The sequence below is a fragment of the Embiotoca jacksoni genome, unplaced genomic scaffold (assembly GCF_022577435.1).
Source record: "Embiotoca jacksoni isolate LCO1_2020_lvr unplaced genomic scaffold, fEmbJac1.0.p SCAF_8, whole genome shotgun sequence".
NCBI classification, from domain to species: domain Eukaryota; kingdom Metazoa; phylum Chordata; class Actinopteri; family Embiotocidae; genus Embiotoca; species Embiotoca jacksoni.
Window position 1 is genome coordinate 17784729 of NW_027185436.1, and position 26637 is coordinate 17811365.

Consider the following 26637-nt stretch of genomic DNA (forward strand, 5'->3'; position numbering starts at 1 on the left):
TTTAAAGCCTTATTTTGAAATATTTAACCGGAAGTGTTGTGGTTATGCTTTGTGTGCATTGGCAGGGGCCGCAGTAGGAGGAGGGACACCACGGGTAGAGTATCAACAGCAGGGCTCCAACGAAACGTGTAGTGTGCTGCTCTCTTTCTGATGAATCCTGCTCCTGTTTGGGGATACATGCGGATCTCGTTGATCGATACATATTTATTATATTAATTACAAACTCTCTCACGATTAAAGGCACTTTGGGCAAGTTTGGATTAAGAGGATTGCGGACATAAAAGCCAAAACGCGGAAAGTTTAAATGGATTTATAAATGGGCTGATTTCTTGAGAGTGATTTGGGTTAATGGATTTTACTGAAGCTGCAAAAAAAAAAACTTTTTAAGGACCATGGACGTCCGGGATTGTTTTGATGTTTTATTTTGATCCACGCTTGGGCTTGGGGAAAAAAAATGTGACCACCTGCGATTTGTTCAACACCTTCTTCTTTTTTCTTCTTTTTTTTAAAGTCTCGTTTTGTTTAAAATCTCCCTGAAGAAAAAGGAATAGACGAGTCTAGAAAGAAGAGCATCAATGGATTGAGAGATTAGATTTTGAACTCCAAGTAAAAAGTGCCTCATGCAAGGTGAGGAGCTGTGCGGGAGGCACAGCTAAAACCTCCTCTGCAGGGCTGGCCCGTCAACTAAACACAAAATGTGTAGTACTAGTTTGTATCTTGTCTGTAACACTGTGTCTGCTGGTTGGATAGAAATCTCCATAACATTTTTATAGTCTTCCTATAACCACTTGCTGTGAGCCTTGTGAGTGCTGCTTACATTACTGTCTTTTGTTTCCTGTTTTATAATTATAATATTATTTCAGGGACCTATGCTGTGGCATTCGTCTTATTTTCATGTTCAATATACTGTCTCAATAGGACAGTAGTACAGGGCGTTATCTTTGTATAACATTTGTTTATGTTTTGGATATCACAGCCACCACTTGTAATCCCTGAAGGAGTACGTTGTTTTTCATTTCTATAGGTTAAACACACAATGTCCTTTAAATCAACACGGTCCCTTGGATTGAAACAGTGAGAACAACAGTCAGTCACATTTTTTTGTTTCTTTATTTAGGACTCTCTCCTTTCAGCTGGCATCAGACTCCCTGAGTCAGACAAAAGATGCACCTGTTTTGTTTTACAGGAGATCTGGGTGGTGACATAAAGGGATGTTTGCATCAACATTCACTGTATGGGGTGTAGACATAAAGGGCTGGTGGGTTGGAGTTTTTTCTTCTTCCTACAGACAGTACATAAACCTGCTAATAATACAAGGTGCTGGACAAAAAAACCAACTAATTTTAGCTGCTTTGTGCAGAAGAGACCAGCCGTCTTGTTCTTTTTACATAGTGTGTAATCCTTGCTCTACAGTTCCCCTTCCTTTGTTTTTGTTGTGCTTGGAGGGAGGTGCATAGAGGCGCACATCACTGCTGATGCCTGTAATTCAGATGGTACAGTTCACAACAGAGTTTACATAAATATAGTGCGTCCTTCGTTCTTAATCAGCTTGTTGGTTGTCACGGGTTTTTGTTGCTTTTGACATTTTTTTTAATTAATTTTAATAAGTGTTGTTTCCTTTAAATACAGTGGTACACCAGTAAAAGATGTGATAGTCTTAGCAAAAACTGAATTATAAGTGAGTTTTTTTGGATCACTTTTGCATTATTTACAAGTTGGCAGCCATGTTAAAAAGCAGTTTTGCATTTTTGTGTCAGAGTCCTCGAAGTAGTTGTTCAGCAGCCTCATCCTGGCCTCTCCAGCTTAACAGAGTCAGATCATGACGGGGGTCGTTTGGCACAGTAACATCACTCATTACTCAACATGAAGGAAGCCTTGGCATTTCACTGGTATACTGCATTGTTCAAAGTGCTGTGTGGCCAACTGTCCCCTGTAGGCAGATTGTCATCCTGGAGGAAATTGATTGCCCCGAGAAACAAATTATTCATGACTTGAAAGTGCTTTCTTCAAATTACTGTTATTATTGGTTAAGATAGAGTTTGTAGTCCTCCATGGTGAATGCAAGCAAGAGACGTGGCACTAAAGCTCATGGGGTACTAAAGAATATACAGAAAAATAAAGAAATGTAATAAACCCAGAGGTGATTACAGAAAGGGTCTAATAATGTTTTAGAGCCATGCAGTGTACCATAAATCAACACCAATGTATGTTTTAGGTCTCATTAGTTTGATTTGTTTGAAAGAGGTCTTTACATCTGGGCAGTAACACCTTTCCCTAAGAGAAGAAATAAGAACCATACCACTAAAATAAGTAGGCCCTGTTCTGTAGAGGTCCTTTGTGTCCCATCAATCCCCAAATTTGAAAACAAATCCCGTGCCGTGCTTAAACACCAAACTCTTAAGTTCGTGACCTTTGCTTGGTTCCTCTCACTGTCTGGTCTTGGAAGTAGCTTTATGGGACTGACCTCAGAGTTAGGGGCAGGGAAAGACAAAAACTCAAAACTTGTATGAATGATGTTGGCTGCTCTGCTTTCACATTGTAGATATTTGTACTTCTATTCCCCTTGGATGTCGCAGCCTTTTATGGGAAAAAGAAAAACTGAATCAGTTCACTCATGCGTGAAGCCAATGGATGATTTTTTTTTATTTTTTTTAATCTGCAGCAGTGTTCAATGCAAAGCAAAGAAAACACTGTCGAAATTTCTTTGTGTGACTAATTTGAAAACACTCAACCATCGCTCAAGTAATCAGTATCGTTATACCCTGTAGTTCCATGTGTTAGGTTGTCAATGATGTTAATCAAAATAAAGTAGGTTTTCCCAGCGAGATGAGGACTGCACTCTCGTGCCCACGACGTGCCCAGCTCATTTCCTTTCGTTAATGTAAAGTCAATACACTTTCTAAACTGGGTTGCAGTTCCAGGGACAAAATCCATGAATTGATCACATAGCTATGGAGGCTGGTCCAACCAGTCAAAGTTGGAAATGATGGTTTTTAACCCCTGTGGTAATGACTGCGGTTTCTATGTTCTATTGGTGGAAGTCCGTTGCCTTTGTTCTGGTTGGTTGTGATGTTTCTTCTTCTGCACGACAGTTTTGTGTGCAACCGTCAAAATTTGTGCTCGACTAACACTTGCAGTTCCTGCGGCTGGCTGGTTTGCGCTGCGGCTATGGCCTGTCGGGATTACCGAGGATTACTAAAAGAGTAATGCTACTGCTTATCAGGCCTGTATCTGTCACTAGCATCACTGATGAATCTGCTTAGGTACTGGGGGATAACATGAACTCTCGCACACATCAGGTCAAAAGTTTTTGTTGCATTGAGTTTTTTTGTGAGAGCCACAGAATCCGTAAGAGAATCACATCATCTAAATCAATCATTAAATTAATTTGGTCACATAACAAATGTACAGGACAGAAGAAAAGATAGCTGCATTACTCATGGTAACTCCTGCACTGTGTAACCCATTACAAAGTCCACCTTTTGCATTATTCAGTTTATGATTGAATAATATAGTAGTGATATAGAGGAGATGCATAGAGAGACCAGGCCTACCAGCTGTTATAGCTGGCAGGTTGGAATCAGCTTCTTATTCACATTTAATGCAAAAAAAAAAAAAAAAAATTCAGCGTAGACATCCATCCATCGGCCCATCAAGTCTCCGACTCCGGGATCACTTTTCTACCTAATTTTTATTATGAATGATTTTAAAGAGTAGGAGTCTCTTTTGAGTCAAGCACTGGTACCAAAGCTTGATGTTCAATTTTTGAGGTGCAGCGGAGATGAGAAAACGTCTCCACCGGTAGAAATTGTATAATCCCAGTGGGCAGACTGGTGTGACTTGATTTCCCAGTGATTGATCACTTCATGGCTAGATGACAGAATGTCCTTGATTTGTCTCACCAATTTGATCGCTAATTCAATTACACTATTAACACTCGAAGCAGCAGGGCAGGATTAGTTTGGGTGTTACAAAGGTACCATCCAGAAGGCTAAGTCATGACTACGTCCAAAGCAATTTGTGTCAATGAAATCCAGTGAAACACTGCTCCACTAAGTGGACTGTCTTGTGCTGAAGCAGGAGTTTACTGTGTTTTTAGACTAGTTATTCTTCAGATGACCTCTTCTAAACTCATAAAGGCTTCATCTTTTAGAAATGTTGAGATTTCATCTTGCTGTCACTTGAGAGGTGAGGTTTCATTGTCCTCACTTTCCCTGAGGTACCCTTGTGAGGACCTTAGTGTGTGAGAGTGAACCCCTCTGACTTCCCACATGTACAAGTATGTATGGTGCTCGCTCTCACTGTTAAAGAGGAGCTGTAATCCACGCTTCGTTTTTTCTTTGTAAATCAATCGTGATATATAACTTATATTTCTAATGTCAGATTGCAGTCAGAAGGCGTGCCGTTCCATTTTTTTAAATGGACCTTTAAGATGAAGTGTTCTGACTTTAACATCTGGGCTCCTGTTGAGGCCCTCTCTGAGCACATGCCAATTAAATGGCTCTACTCTGCTCTGCTGCCTGAGGAAATAACCTGCTTGTCCTCTGTCTACTCCTGCACCTGCAGACAATGCCCCCCTCCAGGCTTCCCTGGGCTGTCTCTTTCCTTGAGACAGTCACATTATTCCGGTGTGGAAGCACAGCAGAGCAGGAAGCAGCAAAGACAAGACGTGTTCTGTCTCGAGGTTATCAGAGGTTACTTGAGGTCTAGATGTGAGCTACAATTATAGATATATGTTTGGATTTGCTCATTACTTTTGCAGTCATGTCGTTCAAATGTCTGTTAAGACAGCAGGCGAGATGACGCGGCGATGCACAATCACTTCCATCATTTGGTTTTCTTTTTGGCTTGCTTTAGGTGACACGCAAATGATTAAACTGAACACATTTATTTCTTTATTTTGTGAAACCCATTATAAGAGGGACGTTTATTCCAACACCCCTACTGAGCAAACATTATTCGCTCAGTCGGAATAATCCTTTCCTTCATTGCAAACGTTGCCCTGAAATGAGTCTGCCATGCAAAAACTACTGATCACAACCACTGAGCCCAACCACCCTCCTCTTTTCATCAGCTTTTACTTTAAAGCCAAACCCCCCCTTAATGTGTTTTTGTCCTCTTCAGTGCTTTTATATCCTCAGACTTGTCTTTCTGCTTGTTTTGGAAAGGTGCGATGCAAAAGTTATTATAGTGCCTCTCTACCAACCCCAACAGAAACAGTTGCGGTGTTGGTCAAGGGCAAGGAGATAAATGCATCTTTCTGCCGTTCTATTCTGGGCTGTTTGTTTGCTCGAGTGCCTCCAAGAGACAGCACGTCTCCGTCAAATGATTCAGTTGTCCTGCGTTTCTGCAGGGCATCATCAGCTAATATCCAACACCTACCTGCTTTCTAAGAATAACCTCCTTCTTATATTACCTCAATGAACTTAAAGTAATAAGCTTGGGGTGCTGACTGGAGCGACTTAAGGGAAGCGTGTGAGGGCTTCCATTATGTTTGAAGGGCAACAACTCAAACTTGTGCCTCAAATCCAATTTGAGATATAGGACTTCATGAGTTGCTGCAGCTGTCCCCATCTTTCAGACTGCGGGGTGGGCCCACAGTCTGTGCAAGTGGAGTCCTGTTTATGGAGTTCATTAGGAGATGAGAATCTGTGCACTTGCATGAGTTGTTTGTCTATTTAATTGTCAGGCGAAGAGCACCTGCTGCCGCTGGCTGCTTAGCAGGCACTGTTGTCAGTGGAGTTCTTGATATGCTGTAAGTATAAGTGAAGCACGTTGTCTAATGGCAGCCTCTTTATGCTCCTTAAATTCCTTTTTTTAAGCACTGGTTATAAAATAACTATTTGGAGTCGGGAGACACACACCTTTCAATATTGCTCGCGTCACCTGCCAATTGTTTTTAGCCTATTTAGTGGGAGATGAGACCTTCTGGACGAGCTGGACCCATCACGAGCATCAGGTTAATCTGTACGTACAGTTAGAGCCGTGTATAGGTTTTCTCTATGGCCACACATAGACACACACTGTAGTCTATGCAGGCAAACCTCGTCAGGATCCATACGTACCCGAAGCAATCTCATGGAACTACTGTCTGTTTGCAGCACTTGGTTGCAATGGTTTGTTTGCTTTAATTCAAACACGCTCAGACATGCAATTTTCCAGAGGATTTATGTGTTTTCAAAGAATACAGTTATTTAAATTAACCAAGAAGCATCTGGAATGTTGTGTAGTTGTTGGATAATGAGTTGATGTTAACTCGAGGGATTACATTTGTCTGAAGGGGGGATGTGGGGGAAGTCCTTGTGCAGCGGTGAATCTGTGAATAGTGCAGCAGTGTTCTGCTGAGGAGTGAACGGGATGTGTGGTCTTCTTTTTCAGGTTGGGAGATGTGTGAAGGAGTGTGACGCACGGCCATGGGACTGGAGAGACGGTGGCTTCAGGCTGTCACCACTGCTCTGGCCATCTGTCTGCTAAGTAAGTATGCAAATATGGACCCATCGCTTACATTAACCATATATTTCCATCATTCATTTCTCCTTATTTAAGCCTTCATAGTTTTTTTTACAAACTGTTTAGGCATTTTTCGGCAATGACTGGTCTTTGCTACATACTGTTAACAGTAAAATGATTTTTTTTTTCGACCGGCTGTTTATTCACAAAATGCCTTAAGATGATCAAAACCTTACAGACAACTGAATTACTCATCCAGTGCAGCTGGAACTGTCAGATGTTGACTTGAGCATTTTGAGGATAACAGATTAAAACAGTAAAAGAAACAGACACAGGAAAGCAACACTGACTTAGAAAATTCACTTAACGTGTGTAAAAACGACTTGTACAGTAAAGATTAACAATGATGAACATCTGCTTTTACATTTCACAATGTCTCTGTTTGTCTTTGAAGAATGAAATAACTTTCACCATATTATGTATTATTATTACAGCAACTATGTAACCTTCAACTTTGATTGTAAGAAATTTAAGTTTTATTTATGAATAATTTTTAGTTAAATTCTGTCGAATAATTGGCAAATTTTTTGGTACATTTAATTCTTTGATTTCACTTTTTCTAGTCATAGAAGACATGATTGGAGAAATCAAATCATTGCTTTGTGCAGTAATGTCATGTATTTAAACAAATTAGCTTTTTCATTAGACATTATTTTCGTTTTGAAAGACAACTAGTTGTTTTCCACCATTTGTTTCTGCCATTTGTTTTTTTATTCTTTCACCAAAAGTTTACATTGTTTACCAACATCAACCAAAGCTGTCGCCCTCTTTATGGTGAAGCATTAAATCAGTTGGCATATGTTGCCGTTTCGCTGCCTACATGTTGTTTGAGTGACACCGTGATGAAGCTGGCACAGCTCCCGCTGCCTTACATCGGAGAGTGAAGGGGGGTGGGGGGGGGGTGGGGGGGGGTTACTGCACAGACATCAGTGGACCAAAGACAGAATGGGGCCAAAATCCAACTTAAATAATATCTCTGGATGTGGATTTAGATCAATCCTGGATTTATGCTACCCTTTCACCCCACCCATCCACCCACCCACCCAAGGCACGCTTGCTGTATGTGCATGCGTGCATTTGTAAGTGGGGTGGTGGTGGTGGGGGGGAATTGATTGTACAGACCATGTGTGTACCCCAGGGGGTGGTGGGTGGGAGGTCAGCTGGAGCAAGCACAGAGGGTCCTGCTGTCCTGCATCAGAGTACCCCCCCCCCTCCAAAAAAAAAAAAAAAAAAAAAGAAAAAAAAGATTAAAGTAATCACCAGGCCAGATGAGTAGCACTGCAAACATTGGCACCCAGTTGTGCACACACCCACATGAGCACATGGCATTGAGGGACAGAGAGGAGATAAGAGAGCGGAGAGACGGCTCCAGGTGCCACTAATGGGATTACTGTGTGTTTGTTGGCTTTGCAGCCATACTATCTTGTCACCAAATGGCACATGATTGTTTTACATGTGCTCTGATGGCCCCGCTTTCAGCACTCAGGGCAAGTCATGTTCAGTGGCTGACCCAAGCTTCGGTTCAGCAAAGGATTTTGGATTTGTTATGAGTGTTACTAATTTCCCACCAACTTCACAGTGCCGAGACCTCTTGCTGCCTGTGTGGTCACGCACCCTTTTCTCACCCCAGAGCCATTACTTTGAACATTTATGTCGAGTGTAGCAAACATTTTTCACAGGAAGAAATGACCAAAAAATTCCAGAGAGGTTAATCCGCCCTCTTTGGCGGCCATAACTCTCATGATTTATGTGTTTGTTCACATTTTTACTGTTTATTGCTTTCTGTGCTATCAGCACATGTCCACGGTCAACGCACTGCTGAATCCTGGTGATATGCTGTTGTCTTTACAGGTGTGTCTCAAGGTGTGTCATTGTTGGTTCCTGCCAGAGAGGGGGGCTCCGCAGAGCTGGACTGTAGTCTCACTTCTACGTCCAAAGAAGCCACCACCCCAAACCTCTTCCCCCTACATGTCGTGGAGTGGGTGCGTCTGGGTTACAGCGTTCCCGTCCTCATCAAATTTGGAGTTTATGCTCCTCGTGTTCATCCAAACTATAAGGGTAAGCACTACTCCAATGTGTTCAGTCACGCACTCCTTTCAGACAACTGATGAGGGACGTGTTACTTGGCTGGCAGTCCGTTCCCTTGAAGTAGATCTGCAAAACCACACTTCAAATGAATCTTTTATTTTCCATTGCTTTTGTGAGTGAGCTTTAAAAGCATTTCTCAGTTGGAAAATGAAAAACTGAAACTGGAGTTTCTATCGCAACAGTCCCTGACACATGCTTCAGCAGATTTCTGTTAGAGGAAAGGAGGTGTTCATGTGGCAACTAAACCTTTGTAGCTCGTGTGTGGGCAAAGGTAGGCATACAGAGGTTACAGTGGTATTTATGAAGGCGTAGGGAGGGGAAGTTTGGATGAAACAATACCCCAAATAGACAAATCCGTCCAAAGGCACAATCCCTGTAATTACAGCTGGTGTTGTGTGTTTCCAGAGTGCAGTTGTACAGCAGGGAAAAGGGGAAGGGCGAGAATGGATGTGTTTTAATGGAGGCAGTTAAAGGGGGGGTGGGGTGGCTGCAAGAAAAAGGGGGATACCAGCAACACTGCTCACGGGGGGGGGGAGGGGGGGATTAGAAGTGTAGGTGGGGGCTTGGTGGTGTGATGACAGTATTATATTAGTATGCTGAGGGGTGACCCAGTAAGGGGAGATTGTTGTTCTGGAAGGAGGATGGATGAAGCATTGGGAATAATGGGAGTTTTCTTGCTGGAGCCCTATAATCCCGTCATTGTCTACCAGAACACAAAAGACAGAAAGGGGTATCACAACCTCCCTTTGCTTTGCCAAAGCCAACAAGGCTACTAGGACACCCCAAAATCCCATACTGTCCCAACTAGGTCACTGAAACGCGCAAGGAAACCTCACTTCAAATCCCTCTGCATTTGTTTTATGAACACATACAGGATATACTACAGAGAATGAAACCCTCTGATTCAGAAACATGTTTTCATTAACGTGACAACACATGAGACTCATTGAAGAATAAACAAGCTCCCCCCGGCAGGCAATTGGACTACATGTGTTTGGCGTGCTAACCCTCATGTAGGCCGTTAAACGTGCCATTGTTTAGGAGCAGCCATCTGATGCATAAACAGCCATAATGCAGTAAATAACACTGCAGAGATGGAGCCCAGAATCCAAGACTGTTTGGGATGTACTGATGTTTTGCCATATTCATCCCCCGTGTGTACTCTTGTCTGGTGTGGGCTTTGACCCTGTCTGCCTCAGATCCTCGTATCTCCCCTCCCGCTGGAGACAGATGGCTGCATGTGAAGCGTGTCAGTGCTGTGTGTCTAATGTATTCTACCCTCAAATTAAATATGTCGGTGGATTTCAGATTTACTCACAAGATAGTCAAGGCAGCGAGCATTTCCTGATCTTTGTCATGGCTTGTCTAAGAACAGGAACTAGAGAGCAGGGATGATTCAAACTTGAAGGTTTAAGATCAATAAACAGTTAAAAGATCAAGAAAATGAATAATGTACATTGCAGAGACTGTTTACTGTTGTTCAGCTACAGGGTGTATTTACAGCATTATGGCTGCTTACATTAAACCTAAGTAAGGTATCCGACTTGAGTATGTAACACTAAATCAGTATTGTGTGTAATGTTTTTGCCCCCCCCCCCCCTTCCTTCGGTGGACTTGCATTGCAAATGCTGCACAGTGAAGTAGATTAAAATGAACATAAAAATCATTCTCAAATGCTGTCTGTCCTTGGTCTGCTGCTTTGCTTCAAGCTCGCTGATGCCTTTGGCAATTTTTAGAAACCAAGATGAAAGAATCAGAGCAAGTGGTATCTTGGATCCCTGTTTCAGTCCATTAAACCAGCAATTTTTTGATATGATATCAGGTGTACTTGAGATTGTGCTCTTTATTTGAGGAGTGTCATGGCTTCACAGCAGCGTCCTTTCTGTCAACCCATTCGACTCCAGCCTGTTGAGGTCTCATAGACCGAGCTTCAAGTGAATCAGGAAGATATAGGACCCTCTCATCCCTCTTCCTCTCTGTTTCACGCCCCGCATGCCCTGCAGAACTGAACATTAGTCACCTCACAACAGAGGAAACAGCCAGATAAACTCTGTCTGACACGCTGTTATAACCTGTTTGAGTTTTATTTGTAGAGACAAAATGTTTGAGTCTCGCGGCGTCAGGATGGTTTACTGTTGCACAGCTAGATCAAATATCTCCTGCGTGCTGAAGTAAATCAGCAGAGACTGTGAGCAGGGGACTCTGACCTGTGGTTAGAATGACAATGGGCAAACCCCCAGATCTCAGCAAGCCTCCATCACTCTCTCAGTGTGACGTCTGAACACTGGAGAAGTTAAAGCCTGCATTTGTCACACACATGCACAAGTCACGTACACATTTGTACACTTCAATATACCAATGCACGAACACATATACCCTGAACTCTATAACCTTTCCGCAGGTAAACTTTTATATTGAACAACTAAGCTTTTGCAAACATCAGTGTATTTGACAACTCCAGCAGCAGAAAATAGCCCAGCTGCAATGTGAAACTGATCAGTCTATCATCTCCAACCAGTTTTTCTGCTACAACCAGACCACGGAGATGTGCAGCAAACAATGCCACGATGAAAGAAGAATAGATGGCTGCAACCTGGGAATTTCATGTTTGCCGGCTTAGAGCAGTAAACCATTACAAAGGTCCTGTTACCTCGTGCCTTCAGGAGTGTCCTTGACTAGGTTCATATTAAACCATGCTGTGCTGTTGAGATGTAGTCCGAAGCACTGTATAAGTACTCTTTAATGAGTGTAAAAAGTTGTGTAAAGTTGTGTTTTATATTTAGCAACATTGCCTACAAGTTTTTGAACAGGTTTGCAACTTAAGTACAAATTTAAACAACTGGCAATTATTAACATCACTGTTATCTCCTCCTGCCTCAGAAACAAAGCTCTAGTTCTGTACTGGAAAACAGTTCAAATACCTCTTGTAATCTCATTGCACTGGACTCTGGATTTTAATGTCAAAGATTTGAATATTAATACTAATACTTTGCGTCACGATCATGCACAAGAGCTAAAGCCAGTGGAGTTGCCACTGTAGTGAAATTCAGCACGTGAGCTGTGTGCTTGCTAGCGCAGCGGGTTGACAGAGCTGGACAGAGCGAGAGGGACAGAGTTAACTGTAATCTATCTCACGACAAAGAGCTATTCATAAGAGGGTTAAACTGATTAGGGGGACAGGAGGATTGAAGAGAGAAATTTGGGGGAATGGGAGGGGTGAGCTGTCAGAGGCAGGGGGCCGGTCCCAGACTTATGATTGTATTCAAATCAAAACACATCCCACAATGCACCTCTGCCTGTCTCCCTTATGCACATACGGATGGACAAAGAAAAGCAGCGTTCATGCTTCTCCAAACAGAATAATCTTTTCTTCCTCCATAGTCATCCCTGCTATTGTATCACATGAAATTCACTATACTGCATATATTACTTTGTCAGTAAGTACAGAGTGGGAACCTCCAATGCAAAAAGCACATGTTGATTCCATCTTTTGGAACAATATAAGCCTTTTCCTGAAGCTGTAGATGCCACAAATCTTAGAAAATACAACAAACATTTCTAAGAAAGTGTTGTGCATCTTAAATGTAACCAAAACTGAACAAGAACTACAAAAGTAAAAGTAGAATGTACGTGGTGTCGACTGTCCTCAGCTTGATTACACTGCAGTGGTTTCACTTGCAGAAAAAGCCACATCAATCTTGTGTAGAAAAAAGAGAAAGAAACAGGAGATCAGAGCAGTGAAACAAGTCCAGCTACCGGCCAGCGGCACAGCTATGAAAGCTGAGTCGTTCCAAACCCGCCGTCCACTGGGTGAGAACCTGACTCGCTAATATGAAGAGGGTTCAAACAGCACTGGTGGATTAGTGTTTCCATTTTCTACCCTTGGCTGCACAGCAGCTCAACCTGTTGGAAACAAGGGCTCATTCTCAGATAGACTGGAGCTGTCATGTGATAGCTCCTGGAAGAAAAACAGTGAGGAGGAGGAGGATGAGGAAGAGGAGGAGGAGGGTGGACATGAGATGAAGCAGCAGCTATTGTTCCAGCAATTCTCTCTGTCGGCCATTGACTCTAATGATGTTTGTCTCTTGAGGAGGACTCGTGGATCAGAGTTCGACCGGTAGAGTGATGAATGTGTCTGCTGGAGCACGGAGGTCAGAAAGGTCAACTTCTCAATGGTTGTCGGTGGATTGTCGATGCACATAATTTGAGTAGCCTCTGCGTGACCTCGTGTTCAATTGCTCTTTGGATTTAAAAAGAGGGTGGAATTCACTGATATGGTTTATCATTTTTCAACTCTTGTGCTCAGTTATTGCAAAATATTTGCTTTGTGTCAGTGCACCAGGCCATCAGAGATAAAAGCAGCCCCTTTTTTTTTTTAACATCACTTAGGGCAGAGCACCTGCCGAGTGTCGCCTGAGATTTCAGCTCAAGTCTCAAGATGCAACATTCAGATTTAAATAAAGCAACATTTATCACACAGCCTCAGTGTTTGTCTGTTCACGGGCTGAAAAGAAAAGTCCTCTCTTTTTCTGCCTCATTAATTTCTCTCCCAGCTCTACCTCATGAGCACCTGGATGTGACACGAAACCTTTTTTTCTTAAAAAAAAAAATGTAACCATGTTTTCCCCCCACTTGTAATTTTTCAAATGTGTGACAGCAGAAACCCACCCCCATGCACGATCGACCCGCGACTCTCCCCGTGTTCGGCTGTGCTGTGTTTCTACAGCAACTGAATTCAAATCTAAACCTACAGCCCGGGCTTTTCTTAGTCTCATCACTATGGCAACCCGAGAGAATGAATAATGGGGATGGGGGGGGGGGGGGTGTTTGCTGCTTCTTTGTAGTGATGGACAAGAGGGAGGCTACGGGAAAGGGTTAAGTGTTCGACAGTGAAACTAGACTTCCCCTGTAGATCCAGGGTGCAGGGCGCTCACCGGATTTTTGAAAATCAACATGTATACATACCCACGTGCTTCTGAACACACGAGATCAGTGCACATGGTCAGTCATAGACTGCATTTTAAAGCCACAGTGATCTTTAAGTATCGCATAATATTTACCCATGAGGATTAGGTGTTTGTTAAAGAGGGTGATGTTGCACGTGGAAGTGTTTTTCCTCTTAGCCTGCTGCACTGAGAATTTAATTTCATGTCCGATTAGAAAAAGTTGCATTGGAAACATGCAGCTCAGGGAGGATCCCTCATGGCGAGATAAGAGGAAAATGCCTGCAGTTTTCCCCAAACCTGTTATCATCTCCCTGCACATTTCCCCTCTCTGAGCCCTGCCCAGTTGTTTGAAGGACCTGAAATCAGAGGTATTCATTTTATGGAGCCTCTAAGTGAGCACCGCCCATCAAACGCTTCTCTCTCGATTAGGAGGTCAGTCAATCATTAAACCTAACTATAAAGCACAGCAACAGCCCCGGCCAGGAATGCAGGGTTAATTGTTAGCCATTGTTGTCTGTCTTTACTCTCAGTGTGTGTTTCACCCTGTCCTAAGGCCATAAACACAGTCAAATGAATTTCATAGCTCACAGGCTGAGCTCCAGACACTACTGTCTGGAGAGAAGTGAATAGTGAGGATATTGTGTTTCTTGTGATATTGTTCTTCAAGGTTGCAGGATATTCAAGAGTTCTCTATTGATACAATATCGGTGCTGGAGTAGATAAAGTCAGTGCCCACTTTAAAGATAAGGGAGGAGGAAAAAAATTTCTTGCATTGCTTTATATTTGAATACTTTGCAGAGACGATTGCCTTTGACACAGTTCATTTAAGCAGCTCGTCAGTAGCAAACAAGAGTGACGGGCTGCTGGGAACTTCTCCACATTTCCTTGTTTACATTCAAACTGCTTTGGCAGGAGCTGGTATGAGCAACGTGTGTGTTTCCCCCCTGCACGCATCCTCCTGTCTTTTAAAGCCCCGGGATTGAATGGCGGAAAAAAAAAGGGTTCATTGAGAGACTGAATGAAAGGAGGGGGGTGCACCCTGAAAACCAGGCTGCAGTCACCAGGCAACCAGCAGATCAAGTTTCAAAGCCTGACAAGGAGTTGTAAGAAGTACAGAGGAGTAGAGGGAGCGTGTGTGTGCTCGTGCATGGATCCATCTGTTTAAGGATGTCCTAACACAAGTTCATAGCGCGCACCTGCCATGCACTACAGTGTTTATGTCTGTCCATTAACAGGTGTCTCATTTCATTATAGCTAGAAAAGCTGTGTAGCTGAAAATTAAACAAGAAGCAAATGGACTCGGGACACTTTTTCTACTTAATAGTTTAAAGAAGCGGATTTCAAGTATTCCTGGCACGTTCATCTTCGCTCTCCACTCCCCCAACCAAACCCTTAATGACAGGACACCACTCTGTCTGTCATCTTGCATGTCATTATAATCGTCACTTTAGTGATTCATGTGTTTGCACTCCAACACGGGGCCACTCACTTCTCATCCTGAGATGCATATTTCGTCTGCCACTATTTCCATGAATCGTAATTATGTGGTTGGTTATTTGGGACAAACAGGAGAGCTGCAGTCGCTGTTCACACTGTGCGTGGATTTGTCTGTTAACAGAAACTCTGTGACTTCGACTGTGGCCTTTGTGACACTGGATGCCTGTGTCCTCTGCATGATAAGCCCTCTTCCTGCATATGCTGACTCTGCCTGTCTGCGTGTGTGTGTGTGTGTGTGTGTGTGTGTGTGTGTGTGTGTGTGTGTGTGTGTGTGTGTGTGTGTGTGTGTGTGTGTGTGTTGACCATGTCTCCCTCTTTGCCACCCCGCCCACCACCGCCCCCCTCCCCTCCCACAGGCCGTGTGTCTCTGACCCGGGGTGCCTCTCTGCTGGTAGAACGGCTGACCCTGGAGGACGAGGGCTGGTTCGAATGCCGCATCCTGCTCCTGGACAGCAAAACAGACGACTTTCGAAATGGCACATGGACCTTCCTCTCCATCACAGGTGCAGCACTGCAGGGTTTTGGGGACTCGGGAGCTGCTCCTTTCGGTGCTCATCGCTGGCACCGTCCTTATTTAGAACAGTTACAGCATGGGACCTGGCTCGGACTCTGAAGGCCCTGGCAAGCTGACTGTTATTGCAGTGTCTGACGAGGTTCTGTGTGACGTACTGAAGCGCACAGTGACCACATCCTGTATTTGTCAGTAACTACCCTGCTGTGAGCTGATGTTGGTTTTAAAAATAAGAGGAATAGGACAGTGCATGTGGTTTGCGGCTTAAGACTAAAATTAGATGCCTAAAGCTTTTAACCCACCTACTGGTCACTCTCAGTCACACATACACACACACACACACACACACACACACACACACACACACACACACACACACACACACACACACACACACACACACGCCAGTTATGCTACAGTAGAGATAAAACACACTTTCATTAAGTTTTTACACTATGCGCCACGACACCAAAACAATTCTCAAGTTAAATTCACTGATTTAACCCTGCAAAAGCCTCAGAAAGACTCAAATAAAACAACATAAGGACAACATTGCCTCAGTTGCTTCCACACTGACCTTTGGACCTTATAGCCATTAGAAAATTCCACTCATTCTGCTTCCAAAAACCAACAACTGAAAATTCGGAATCTGACTGCATCAAGTTAACTTTAGCATTATGCTATAACGAATGTGATGTCAAATTTTATTTGTCAAACAGTTAAATGATTAACAACTCATTTTGACATCACTATAATGTGATGCGTATATAAGTTCTGACTTTTGTCTGTAATAAAATTAAAACTTTGGGATTTTCGGCCATTCAGTGGGGCTCTTGCGTAACACCAGTGGCACACCTGCCACAGTTTAAGAATCCCTGAGTTAGAAGATCAGTGGAGGGTGTGCAGTCGGGCTTCGATATGATTGTACTCCAGTGAATGAAAGGCCGACATGTTCCGCATCAGGTTGCAGACGACACCATTTTTGTACATAATGAGATGACATCATTCATGTATTGGATATTGTGTAAATACATGTTGGGTAACATCTATTTACACATGTATGTCTTGGGTAAGACAACCAAGCTTGACACAGGGCATTGTACGTGGACAGTGGTGACATTGTTTATCCAAAGTTCTTTGCAATTTAGTGATTGCATGTATTTTTAGCAGGGATGGTCTCAATACAAACCCGAACAGTGAGGCCTGAGCTACGTAGGCAAATGTGCTATGAAATAGAAAGCCCTGTCTGCCAGGTCATACAGCTTAAAAGGAGCTTGCTGCGGTTTGTTGGTATCCCAGTTTAAATACTCCCTTTCCAGCGTCTCTTATATTGACAGTTACTTATAAATATCTCTAAATCTTATTGTAACAGTTTCAATGACAACATTATATGCAGCTTCTCATCTCCACACAGCTGTCACAGCCTCAAACCAGTTCCCACTGAGATCTAATGTTTTGTGGTGAGCTACCGGTGGGGCACATCACACCACACCTGTTTAAATTTAAACGTGGTTGAGGATTTTCTGCCTCTTACGAGAATTTATTGAGAAGTTTTGAAGATGCTGTCTGTTCTGTGTTTGTCCCAGCTCCACCTATGTTTATCAAGACACCACCAACTTTCGTGGAGGTTCTGCTCGGAGACTCGCTCACCCTCAGCTGTGGAGCCCATGGCAACCCTCGACCAACTGTTGTCTGGCATAAGGACGAGAGCCCAATTGAGAAGCATGAAAAAATTAAAGTGAGGATTAACAGATGGCATTTTGCAGTATTCTAATTAAATACTTTTTATAATGAGCATTTTCTGCTTTGATGTTTCTTTGAAGCAAATTGCTTTGTTGTCCTCCACATGACTGTCTCACGAATCTTCCTCCACCTTCTCTCTTTGTCTTTGATCGTCTTTACCTTTGCCCCCTTTTCAGGTGCTCAATGGGAGCTTGTCTTTGGCCTCCGTTACAAGAAATATTTCAGGAGTTTATAAATGCCACGTGTCCAACTCGGAGGGGAATCTGACCCACTCCACGCAGCTGCAGGTTAAAGGTCAGTGTTGAACTGTCACTCGTCAGTGAGAGACAGAATCTCTGCTTATCTTATGTTCAGCGACGACGCACAACTTTAATGTTTTAAAGGGAAAAAATATTCCTCAGATAAATAAAATCGTCTTTTGATACCTGTCCGGCTGGAAGGCTAATTATTTTCGGATTGACACTGAAACATACAGGTGAGCCTGTTTCAGAATCATGGTTACATGCAGTAGCCTCTACTGCCACCTACAGTCCATTTTCTGCTTTGCATTGACTTCAGACTACCCAACACTAAACACTGATCTGTCCATTAATCCTGGTCATGACCCGCCTCATTATAGGTGCATGAGGGAGCCTGATGTTTTCTTTTTCTTTAATTTTTCCTAAAAGGTCCTCCGATCATCATCATCTCCCCAGAGGACACGAGTCTCAACATGTCCCAGGATGCAGTTCTGCAGTGTCAGGCTGATGCCTACCCTTCAAACCTCACCTACGAGTGGGTGAAACAAGGACAGAATGTGTATCATATTGAGTAAGTCCATGAAGATTACATCGTCAGACATGTCATGAATAATCGATCAAAATACACTTATTTACTTCAATGGAATACTTAGAACGATATATATAAAGGAATCAAACAGGAACTTTTCCAAGTCATGTTGCTAATGCAATCAGTTCTAATTAGATTAGTAAAAAGACAATTGTATCATGTGGTCATGAGCTGTAAACCAAAGACAAAAGAGATTGTTGTTCAGATTAAAGTGCCATCTTTCAAGGTTATACTCAAACACAAAACTTTTATAAACAAATAATATTTTTTTCTTGCTGCAGCAAAGAGTTTTTGTGTCACTGTGTCAAATTGATCACTTAAGATGTACTGTGTTTTGTATCTTTTGGCTTTAGGTCCCTTAAATCCCGAGTGAAGATTTTAGTAGATGGGACACTTCTAATTCCTAATCTGATCCCAGAAGATGCTGGCAACTACACCTGTATCCCAACCAATGGAATATTGACTCCACCCTCTGCCTCTGCACACCTGAAAGTGTCACGTCAGTCTATTTTCTGTCCATTTATTTATAACCCTGCCTGTCCCGCTCTTTTAGTTATTTTTTTGTCATTAATTCTTCTTCCCTCATCCTAGATCCTGCACGTGTGGCGCGAATGCCTCGGGAAACGTATCTACCTGCGGGCATGGAGGGGGTCATTGTCTGCCCAGTCCAGGCTGATCCACCTGTACTGTATGTCAACTGGACCAAAGACGGGAACAATTTGAATCCTGACAACGTAAGTGATGTGCCATGGAAAGAAAAAGTGTCATGGAGTGGAGATTGTCAAAAAAAAACTGCATACATACAGACCTTGGGAAGCATCATGTTCATTTTGTTCTTCTTTCACCCGTCCAGTTCCCAGGTTGGATGGTGAACTCCGAGGGATCCGTCTTTATAGCAACAGCCAACGACAATGCTGTGGGCATGTACACCTGTACGGCCTATAACAGCTACGGCACCATGGGCCAGTCTGAACCCACCAAAGTCATTTTGCAGGTATCAACTCTCAGCTGTGGTTACAGAGAAAATCCTTTCCTCTGAGTGTACTCAGTTATACACGAGCAGAAGTAAAAAGGCTCTCTCTCTCTCCTCCAGGACCCACCTACATTTCGAGTGCCTCCTCGGCCCGAGTATCTCCAGGAGGTGGGCCGAGAGTTGATCATCCCCTGCGAGGCCAGTGGAGACCCTGCTCCAAACATAACGTGGAGCAAGGTACAGGAGATTTTCCACTCTGGTAGATAGAGTTGCTGCATAAACACAAATTATTGATCCCTTATTTTGACTCTTTGTTGTCCTTCCTCAGATTGGCCCTACTCCTCGGTCCCCGTACACTGTGTTGGCTAACGGCTCCCTCCTGCTGCAGCCGCTCAGTAAAGATCACAACGGGGGCTGGGAGTGCTTGGCCTCTAATCGTGTAGCGACTGTCGGTGCAGTCACTGTAGTCATGGTGTTGGGTGAGTGGGTCCACCTTATTTCTGAAAACAAATATGTCGATATGTGAAACTTGAATTGGAAGTTACAGCTTGAGTTGTAATTTACAGAAGTGTTTTTTTTGTTTTGTTCCTCAGGCACCAGTCCTCATGTTGTGTCCTCAGTGTCTGTCACCACGGAGATGAACCAGGCGAACGTGTCCTGGGTGCCTGGCTTCGACGGTGGATTCACCCAGAAATTCACAGTCTGGTCAGTAACATAAAATAAGAACAGGATCTCTTGGCTACCAAAAGCAGTCCTGACTCTAACGCTTTGTCTTTATTTTGTCCGTTTCAATTTTTTTTTTTAGGGTTAAACAGGCATCCAGGGGGAAACATGAATGGGCGTCTTTGCCCGTGCCAACATCCAAAAACTACCTGCTGGTCACTGGGCTACTTGCTGGCACCGGCTATCAGTTCAGTGTCCTACCTCAGAACAAACTCGGCTCTGGACCTTTTAGTGACATTGTGTCCGTGCGAACTCAAGGTCTGTGAAAGTGTTTTGAGTTTTCCTCACAATCCCTAATGTTTTTTTGCTCTAAGTATTATTATTATTATCTTCCAATCAGCTCTGCCAACAGAAGCACCTACAGCTGTCACCATTGTCCCAGTCCTGGATCCTCCGGTTCTCCTGTCAGCTAACCGGACTCGACATGGTGTTCTCCTCCAGTGGTTTCCTCCTGAGGATCCACTCTCTCCACTGACGGGTTATGTGCTGCAGGCCCGCAGGGATCGCGGCCAGTGGGTCATCCTCAGCAGCGACATCAGCGTCAATCAGAGTGAACTACTTGTACAAGGACTGCTCAGGGTAATGATTTATTTCCATCTCTCACCTGTTTACATGTAGATTATATACAGCAGTTATTGTGCCAAAAATCATGTTATTGCATTTATAATAAAAAAAAAAGAAAAAAAAAAAAGTTTGACAAAGCAACTCTATTTCAAGATTGCTAATTCATGTATAATCGATAAATTTGACTATCTTTCTATCAGGACTCCATTTATGATCTGCGGCTGATGTCTCGGAGCAACAAAGTGCTCAGTGAACCGAGCGAGTCGGTCAACATATCCACCACAGGTAAGAAGCTTTACAGAATAAATAAAATAAATAAATGAACATTAGCGTTACAAACGATAAATGGTTATTACTGGACGGTTACAAAATTAGCATTCTTTCCTAGCAATGGAATTTGACTGCGGTCTGATTACAGGGATGGAGATTTACCCACTGCGTCCAAGTTTCTTGGAGGTCATCACTGAGCCGCTGTTGGCTGGTGTGTTAGGAGGAGTGTGCTTTCTGTTTGTGGCCATCATCCTCTCGTTGGTGACAGCGTGTTTTGTGAGTCACCGGAAACAGCACAGGCGTAGAAAGAGAAGACAAGGTGAAGCACTGGATTTTTTTATTTTTTTTTTCCAATAATATGTAATTGTGCTTTAAACACGGTGCCAAAATTGATTCCTGAGATGGTTTGATCTTTTTAATCTTTTCTCCACATTTTTTGTAGATTTGCCATCTGCCTTCCAGAAGAACACATCTCCAGAGTAAGTGTGCTGTGTTTTCTTATTAAACATTTTGCTTAATTTCATTGTGTTTGTAGCAGTCTATGCACAGTACATATGACCTATTTGCAAATCTTTTGTAAATCTTGCTTCTCAATCAATGTATGATTATGATAACTGCCAGTGGACTGTTGCTACTAGGACTTGAATGAATGATTTTTGTTTTTACATTTTCTTTTCTGATGGTGACATTTTGAAGACATGTGGGGTGAAACTATTTGACTAAAGTCATTACAGTCTCCATCTTTGTGCAGAAAGCTCTGTTTTAAGCATTTTTTTTTCCCCCTGTTGCTGTCTCTCTCAGATCTCGCTCACCTCCTCGCAGCCCAGACAGCGTCCTAAAGCTGAAGCTGTGTCCACCGCTTCCCTTCTTTCCCAACTCCTCCTCCTCTCAGTCCAATCGGTCCTCCTTTGATAAAGGCAGCCGCGGGGAATACCACGACCAGCGGAAACAGCTCTTGTCCAACTCGTCCCCGCCACCTCATTACACACTCTTTGAGAGTCACCTGGGTTCTCAGGTGCCCTCACCAACTGCTATAGAGTCCATTTCCAGAGGCCCAGACGGACGCTTCATTGTCCAGCCACTGCCTGAGGGTGCCAGTCCCTCCTATAAGAAAAACATGAACAAGGACGTCCTGCAAATTAACGGCGGGGCCAGTGGCTCCGGGAGCCAGAGGACATCATTCAGGGACTCTCCAAAATCAAACATTTTGAGCTCAGAGAAGGACGAGAGGAAGGATTCTCCTCTTACGGTGGACGCCCCCGAGATGAACAGCCATCCTTCCTCTCCTGGAAGAGTTCGAACCATGGCCAGAAACTTCTCCCGTCACGGCTGCTTTTACTCTGACGACGAACAGGGCTCAGAGGCTCTTTTGGAAAGAGCAAGCTTTTATTCAGACAACAGTGAGAAAAAACCCAGCGATTCTCTGAGGAGGTATCGCCAGCCGGGTCACACCGAAGACCTGCTCCCCAGTTTGGGGAGGAGAACAAAGCTTCTGGATAGAGACAGAGCACACCACTCCAGTTACCAGCTTATGGAGAGTCATTTGACTAATAACAGCACCATGGTCTCACAACTTGACGGTGAGCTGGAGAGCAATAGCATGGACAAGTGCGTCCAGCTGGCGAAAGAGAGGGAGGAAATGGAAAGAGAGTTGAAGAGCTACACAGCTGATCAAAGATGTCGCAGTCGAGGGAGAGAACAGTCTAATAAAACAGAAAGCCCTCAAAGGGATGCACCCACGTCAGAAGAAGACCCCGTGTGGAAGCCGCAAGATGTTGCGATCAGACAGAAACACACGGCCTCCGGCCAGACAAGTCGGGTATCTGACTATAGGAGGGCGTGCTACTTTGGCAGCACCAGCAGTCCCATGGACCGGCTCCGTTCATCTCGCATACAGTGGGACATGAGCCCTGTTACGTCTATCACCAGCCTCATTCCTGCACAGAGACCCCGCAAGACCACATCGCCCAGGTTACATCATCCTCACACATGCAGAGAAGTCACAGAGGACTCTCTTGCTGTTGACTCATCTCGCTCCCAGCTCACACAGAACACCTCCCTCCCCATGCTGTCCCTCAACGTCACCTCTGAAACCCCTGTTCTGTGTCTAGAAACACCGGACAGAGACGGGTCATTCAGTCCTCAGAGAAAGCCAAATATATGCATGAAGTCCCTCACCGAGCAGGACGAAGGTGTTGCTTCACGATCCACACATTCGTACGCTGAGTCAGCTGCCAGAAGTCCGTCATTCACCACAGAGAGGCTGGAAAGTTCAGCTTCTGGTCCATTTAATCAGCCTGAGAGAACTGCAGAAGTACACTACTCAGCCACAAGGGGTCCCAGTCCTTCTAGTTATTCTACTTTACCCTACCAGCATCATGAAGTAGGGGCAAAGGCCAAAGATAGAGATACTCGGTGCCGGGATGACCGACGAAGTTCAGGGGTTTACTCTGAGTTAGAGAGAGAAGGCGTCCGAACACGCTCCAGGAGGAGTGACAAGTGTCTTTTCTCTGATAGTCCCAGCCCTATCTCAACCTTAACTCTTGTAGAAGAGGTCGAGAGCGACCAGTCTCAGTTTTCTGTCCCCAGAATGTCGGACTCCTCGAAGGCCAAGCCTACCGCCCCATCTCCCACGATGTCCCCACTCCAGACAAGTGCAATTCTTGAATACCTGAGCCTTCCAGGGTTCATTGAAATGAGTGTGGATGAGCCTGTGGAAGAAGCTGCAGTCACAGACACGACTGGACAAAGTTCAGAAGTAATGTCAGACAATTCTGTGGTGGCCAAGCCTGACGTAGTTCCTCAAAACTGGGAAGTTCATGTTCAGGAAAACAGAGAACCAGGCACCAACCAGGGGGAGGTGTGGCTTGAACAGACTCATTCTGGAGGTGCTGCAGAGGCCAGCTTCGGTGCTGGTAAAAAACAAGGCTGTAGACGTTACCCCCATGTGGAAGCTAGAGTAAGATTTCCTGATGATACAACACCATCATTAGCTGGTCCAGAAAAATCTAGCAGGCAGCTCTACGATGAGAAAACACAAATTCGAGCTGGGAGTAACAGCACGGGCCGGCCTGAATCCAGGCTCGGCTCCAGGTCAGCTCACACCTTGTTCAGTGCAGCTAAAGGCATGGCGGAAATAGTGTCAAAACACTCACAGAGTTTTGTAGACAGTGGTGAGTTTTCAGAGCAATCCCAAAGACAAGCTTCTCAGGGCAGCAGGACAAATAAGATTGCGTCACGAATATGTCAAGCCCCAGTGCCATTTTTAAAGAAATCCTTCAGCATCGGACCCTGTCGAACTCTCTCAGGTATGGGACAGCCTCGTCCTTTCCTAAAGAAATCCATCAGCCTGGGCTCACAGAGGTGGGAGCATTTTGAGAGCCCAAGAACATATGTTTCTGAGAAATGCCACTGGGACGAGTTCACGAACCCAGACGTCAGGGTGAAGTCCTACAGCCTAGGTCGCACGCCATCTTCCCTCCCCAGGCCGGGCCCCTCCTGGCGGGAGTATGTCCCTTTTAGACACCCCAGCATGGGGAGCTTAGAGCGGCCTCATCACACACGAAGATCTTTAGCTAGCCCTTCCTACCTCATTCCCGCGATGTACCCACCCAGACAAACCTCAATCTCCCCAATGCTGGAACCCTCCGATCCACGACGACAAGCCACTGTTTTCCCAGAGTCCTCCAGGTGGTCTCCCTCGTATCAAGAAACTCTGAGGTCTGCCCAGCATAAATATGTCCCCATGCCCACCTCCATCCCTGTCCCTCAGTACCAGCACTGGCCAGGATCCAGAGCGGAAAGCTCGAGACCCACGGACTCCAGGAGAGGCCCTCCGAGGTCCTACCTGCCCAGGGGCATCAGCTGGCCTTCGCCTTACTACGCCTCCCCCTTCCCACCCAGAGAGGGAGAGAGCTGCAGACAGCCAGACAGGGTGATGGGGAGGGGAGGGGAGACAGAGATCCGGGAGGTCAGAGAGATCCGGGAGGGCGGGAGGGCCAGTTATGCCAGTCAGAGCAGCGGTAGAGGCAGCGCAGGTCTCTTCCGACAGTCCCTGTCCATCACTCCCACACTGCTCAGCTCCCCAGAGACCACGGAGGAAAACGAGCGGCACGGAGCTGAGATGGAGCTGCCTGAGAGGAGAGCGAAAAGGTGAACCGCCACCACACCCGGAGTAACAATCACACTGGAGCGTCCTCTCGGCTGAGGGATTTACTTGCGTTGCCAAAGTAACATTCACGCTGTTGTTTTTGTCTCTTGGTTGCGATTGCTGTTTTCTCACCACTTGTTTTGTGTATCTCATTAGAAGGAACACATCAGTAGATGAGAGTTATGAGTGGGACTCTGCTGATGCCTGTGTGGATTCCGAGATCCTGGAGGCCACAAGGTTTGATCAGTCACAAACAGGTTTCTGGAGGGGCGGGGGGGAACGTAGGTACGATCAAGCCGGCGGCCTCCGGGATCAGCGACGGAAAGGTGAGCGCTTTTCTTTTTTGCACATATTCGTTCTCAATGTTGCATGTACCGCCGTGCGTGTAGTAACGCTTGACGTGATGGTGCTGCATGTGTTCCATCCTGTGTGCTGTGATTATTGTGAGCTTGTCCCATGACCTTCCCATCCATGCCTTTCCTGTCCCTGATTCCCCCCTTTCCCCTCCCCCCTACCCTCCAGGCCCGTCTCCCTCAGTCAGCCCACCAGTTTTCAACCCACCTCACTGCCAGTACAGCCGCTCCCTAAGTGAAGCGCGTTTCAACGCTCTCCGCCTGGAGTACCAACGGTATAGGCAGGGTCAGGAATCCGTGTGTCCCGGCGAGCCCCGCCTCGCCCCCGGCCACGAATCAGACTCTGACTCCAACTCAGCGCTGCTCTAGCAGTGAACTCGGTCCGTTAACCCGCCTGCCCTCTCGCCTCTTTCCTCCTTCTTTTTTTTTTTCCCCACCTCTCGCTTTGCTCGCCCGCTTGCATCCTTTTCTTGCCCGCTTACTGTGTCAGCGACGTACGGTGAATTAGTGCACGCTGCTCAGTTTATGATTCTGATGTTTGAACCGTGTCCTTTAAGGACGGCTCTCTAATGCTGCTCTTGTCTTTGTCTTTCACAGGCGCATCTAAGAAAAGTACCAAATAGCAAGTTTTCAAGAACAGACGACAGAACTGTGGTCCAGGACGCTGTGACGTCTCACTGGAGCTTCGTCATGTGAAAGAACTCGCTGTTTAAAGTTGTATCATCTGTCACAGCAGACAAGCAATTAAAAGAGAGAGTACTGCTGAATGCCATCGAACGTGACACTGCAACTCCTCAGTGGTTTTCATGACGGATTCATTTCGTACTTCTTCCATTGTGCTCTGCATAATGAAGCTGAGAATATTTATATAAAAAAAAAATTAAGAAGCTCGTGCAACTGTATTTTTTTTTTTAAATTTTCTTTAAACCTTGACAATCAGGCACAAACGAATGAACATGGAGACTAAGAAAGGTTTCCAGTAGACAGCTAGGACAGACCTGCTTTATAAAAGCAGCAGCATGCTACATAATGAAGGTGGTACTTCAGGTTGATGTCCTTTAGTGATGAAGGGACGCTAATGACAATTATGTAGGTCTGTGTCCAAGAAAACATCTGTCTGCATCTGTAATGTTGCCTGTGATGCCAATCAAACAGTGCCCGAAGCGTTTCTCCCCCTCAGTTCGACATACATTAAGTACTTTAATAATAACCATACTCAAAGATCACATGATTAAGGGAACTCTAATAATTGTGCTTTAATGCAGAAGCTCCGTGGTTGTTTTTTTTTGTGTTACTTATCTTTCATAACTCCAGACAGTAATTTACTTTATTTAAAAGAAGACTTTGTTTCAGTCGCTGCTGTGATTTACCTCCTGGTGGCCTGAAATAATTTCCTGTCATACATGTTGTCTGTCCCAATAACACTTCTCTGTTGAGACATTTGTTTATCAATTCGCTTCAGTGTTTGTTCAAAGTGTACA

The 26637-nt window shown here is 44.6% G+C and overlaps 1 protein-coding gene across 1 annotated transcript; it reads left to right on the forward strand.

Moving 5' to 3' along the window:
• Nucleotides 1-167: 167 nt before the first annotated feature.
• On the forward strand, nucleotides 168-25525 carry igsf9b (immunoglobulin superfamily, member 9b). The gene is made up of 21 exons (XM_069138562.1): nucleotides 168-627; nucleotides 6379-6474; nucleotides 8362-8568; nucleotides 15398-15544; nucleotides 17139-17290; nucleotides 17472-17589; nucleotides 17964-18105; nucleotides 18477-18622; nucleotides 18715-18857; nucleotides 18977-19117; nucleotides 19217-19333; nucleotides 19425-19575; nucleotides 19690-19801; nucleotides 19902-20077; nucleotides 20160-20398; nucleotides 20584-20668; nucleotides 20802-20972; nucleotides 21096-21132; nucleotides 21455-24805; nucleotides 24960-25129; nucleotides 25326-25525. Exons 2-21 carry the CDS (start codon nucleotides 6414-6416, stop codon nucleotides 25523-25525), a joined length of 6066 nt encoding a protein of 2021 aa, XP_068994663.1. The 5' UTR covers nucleotides 168-627; nucleotides 6379-6413.
• Nucleotides 25526-26637: the final 1112 nt, after the last annotated feature.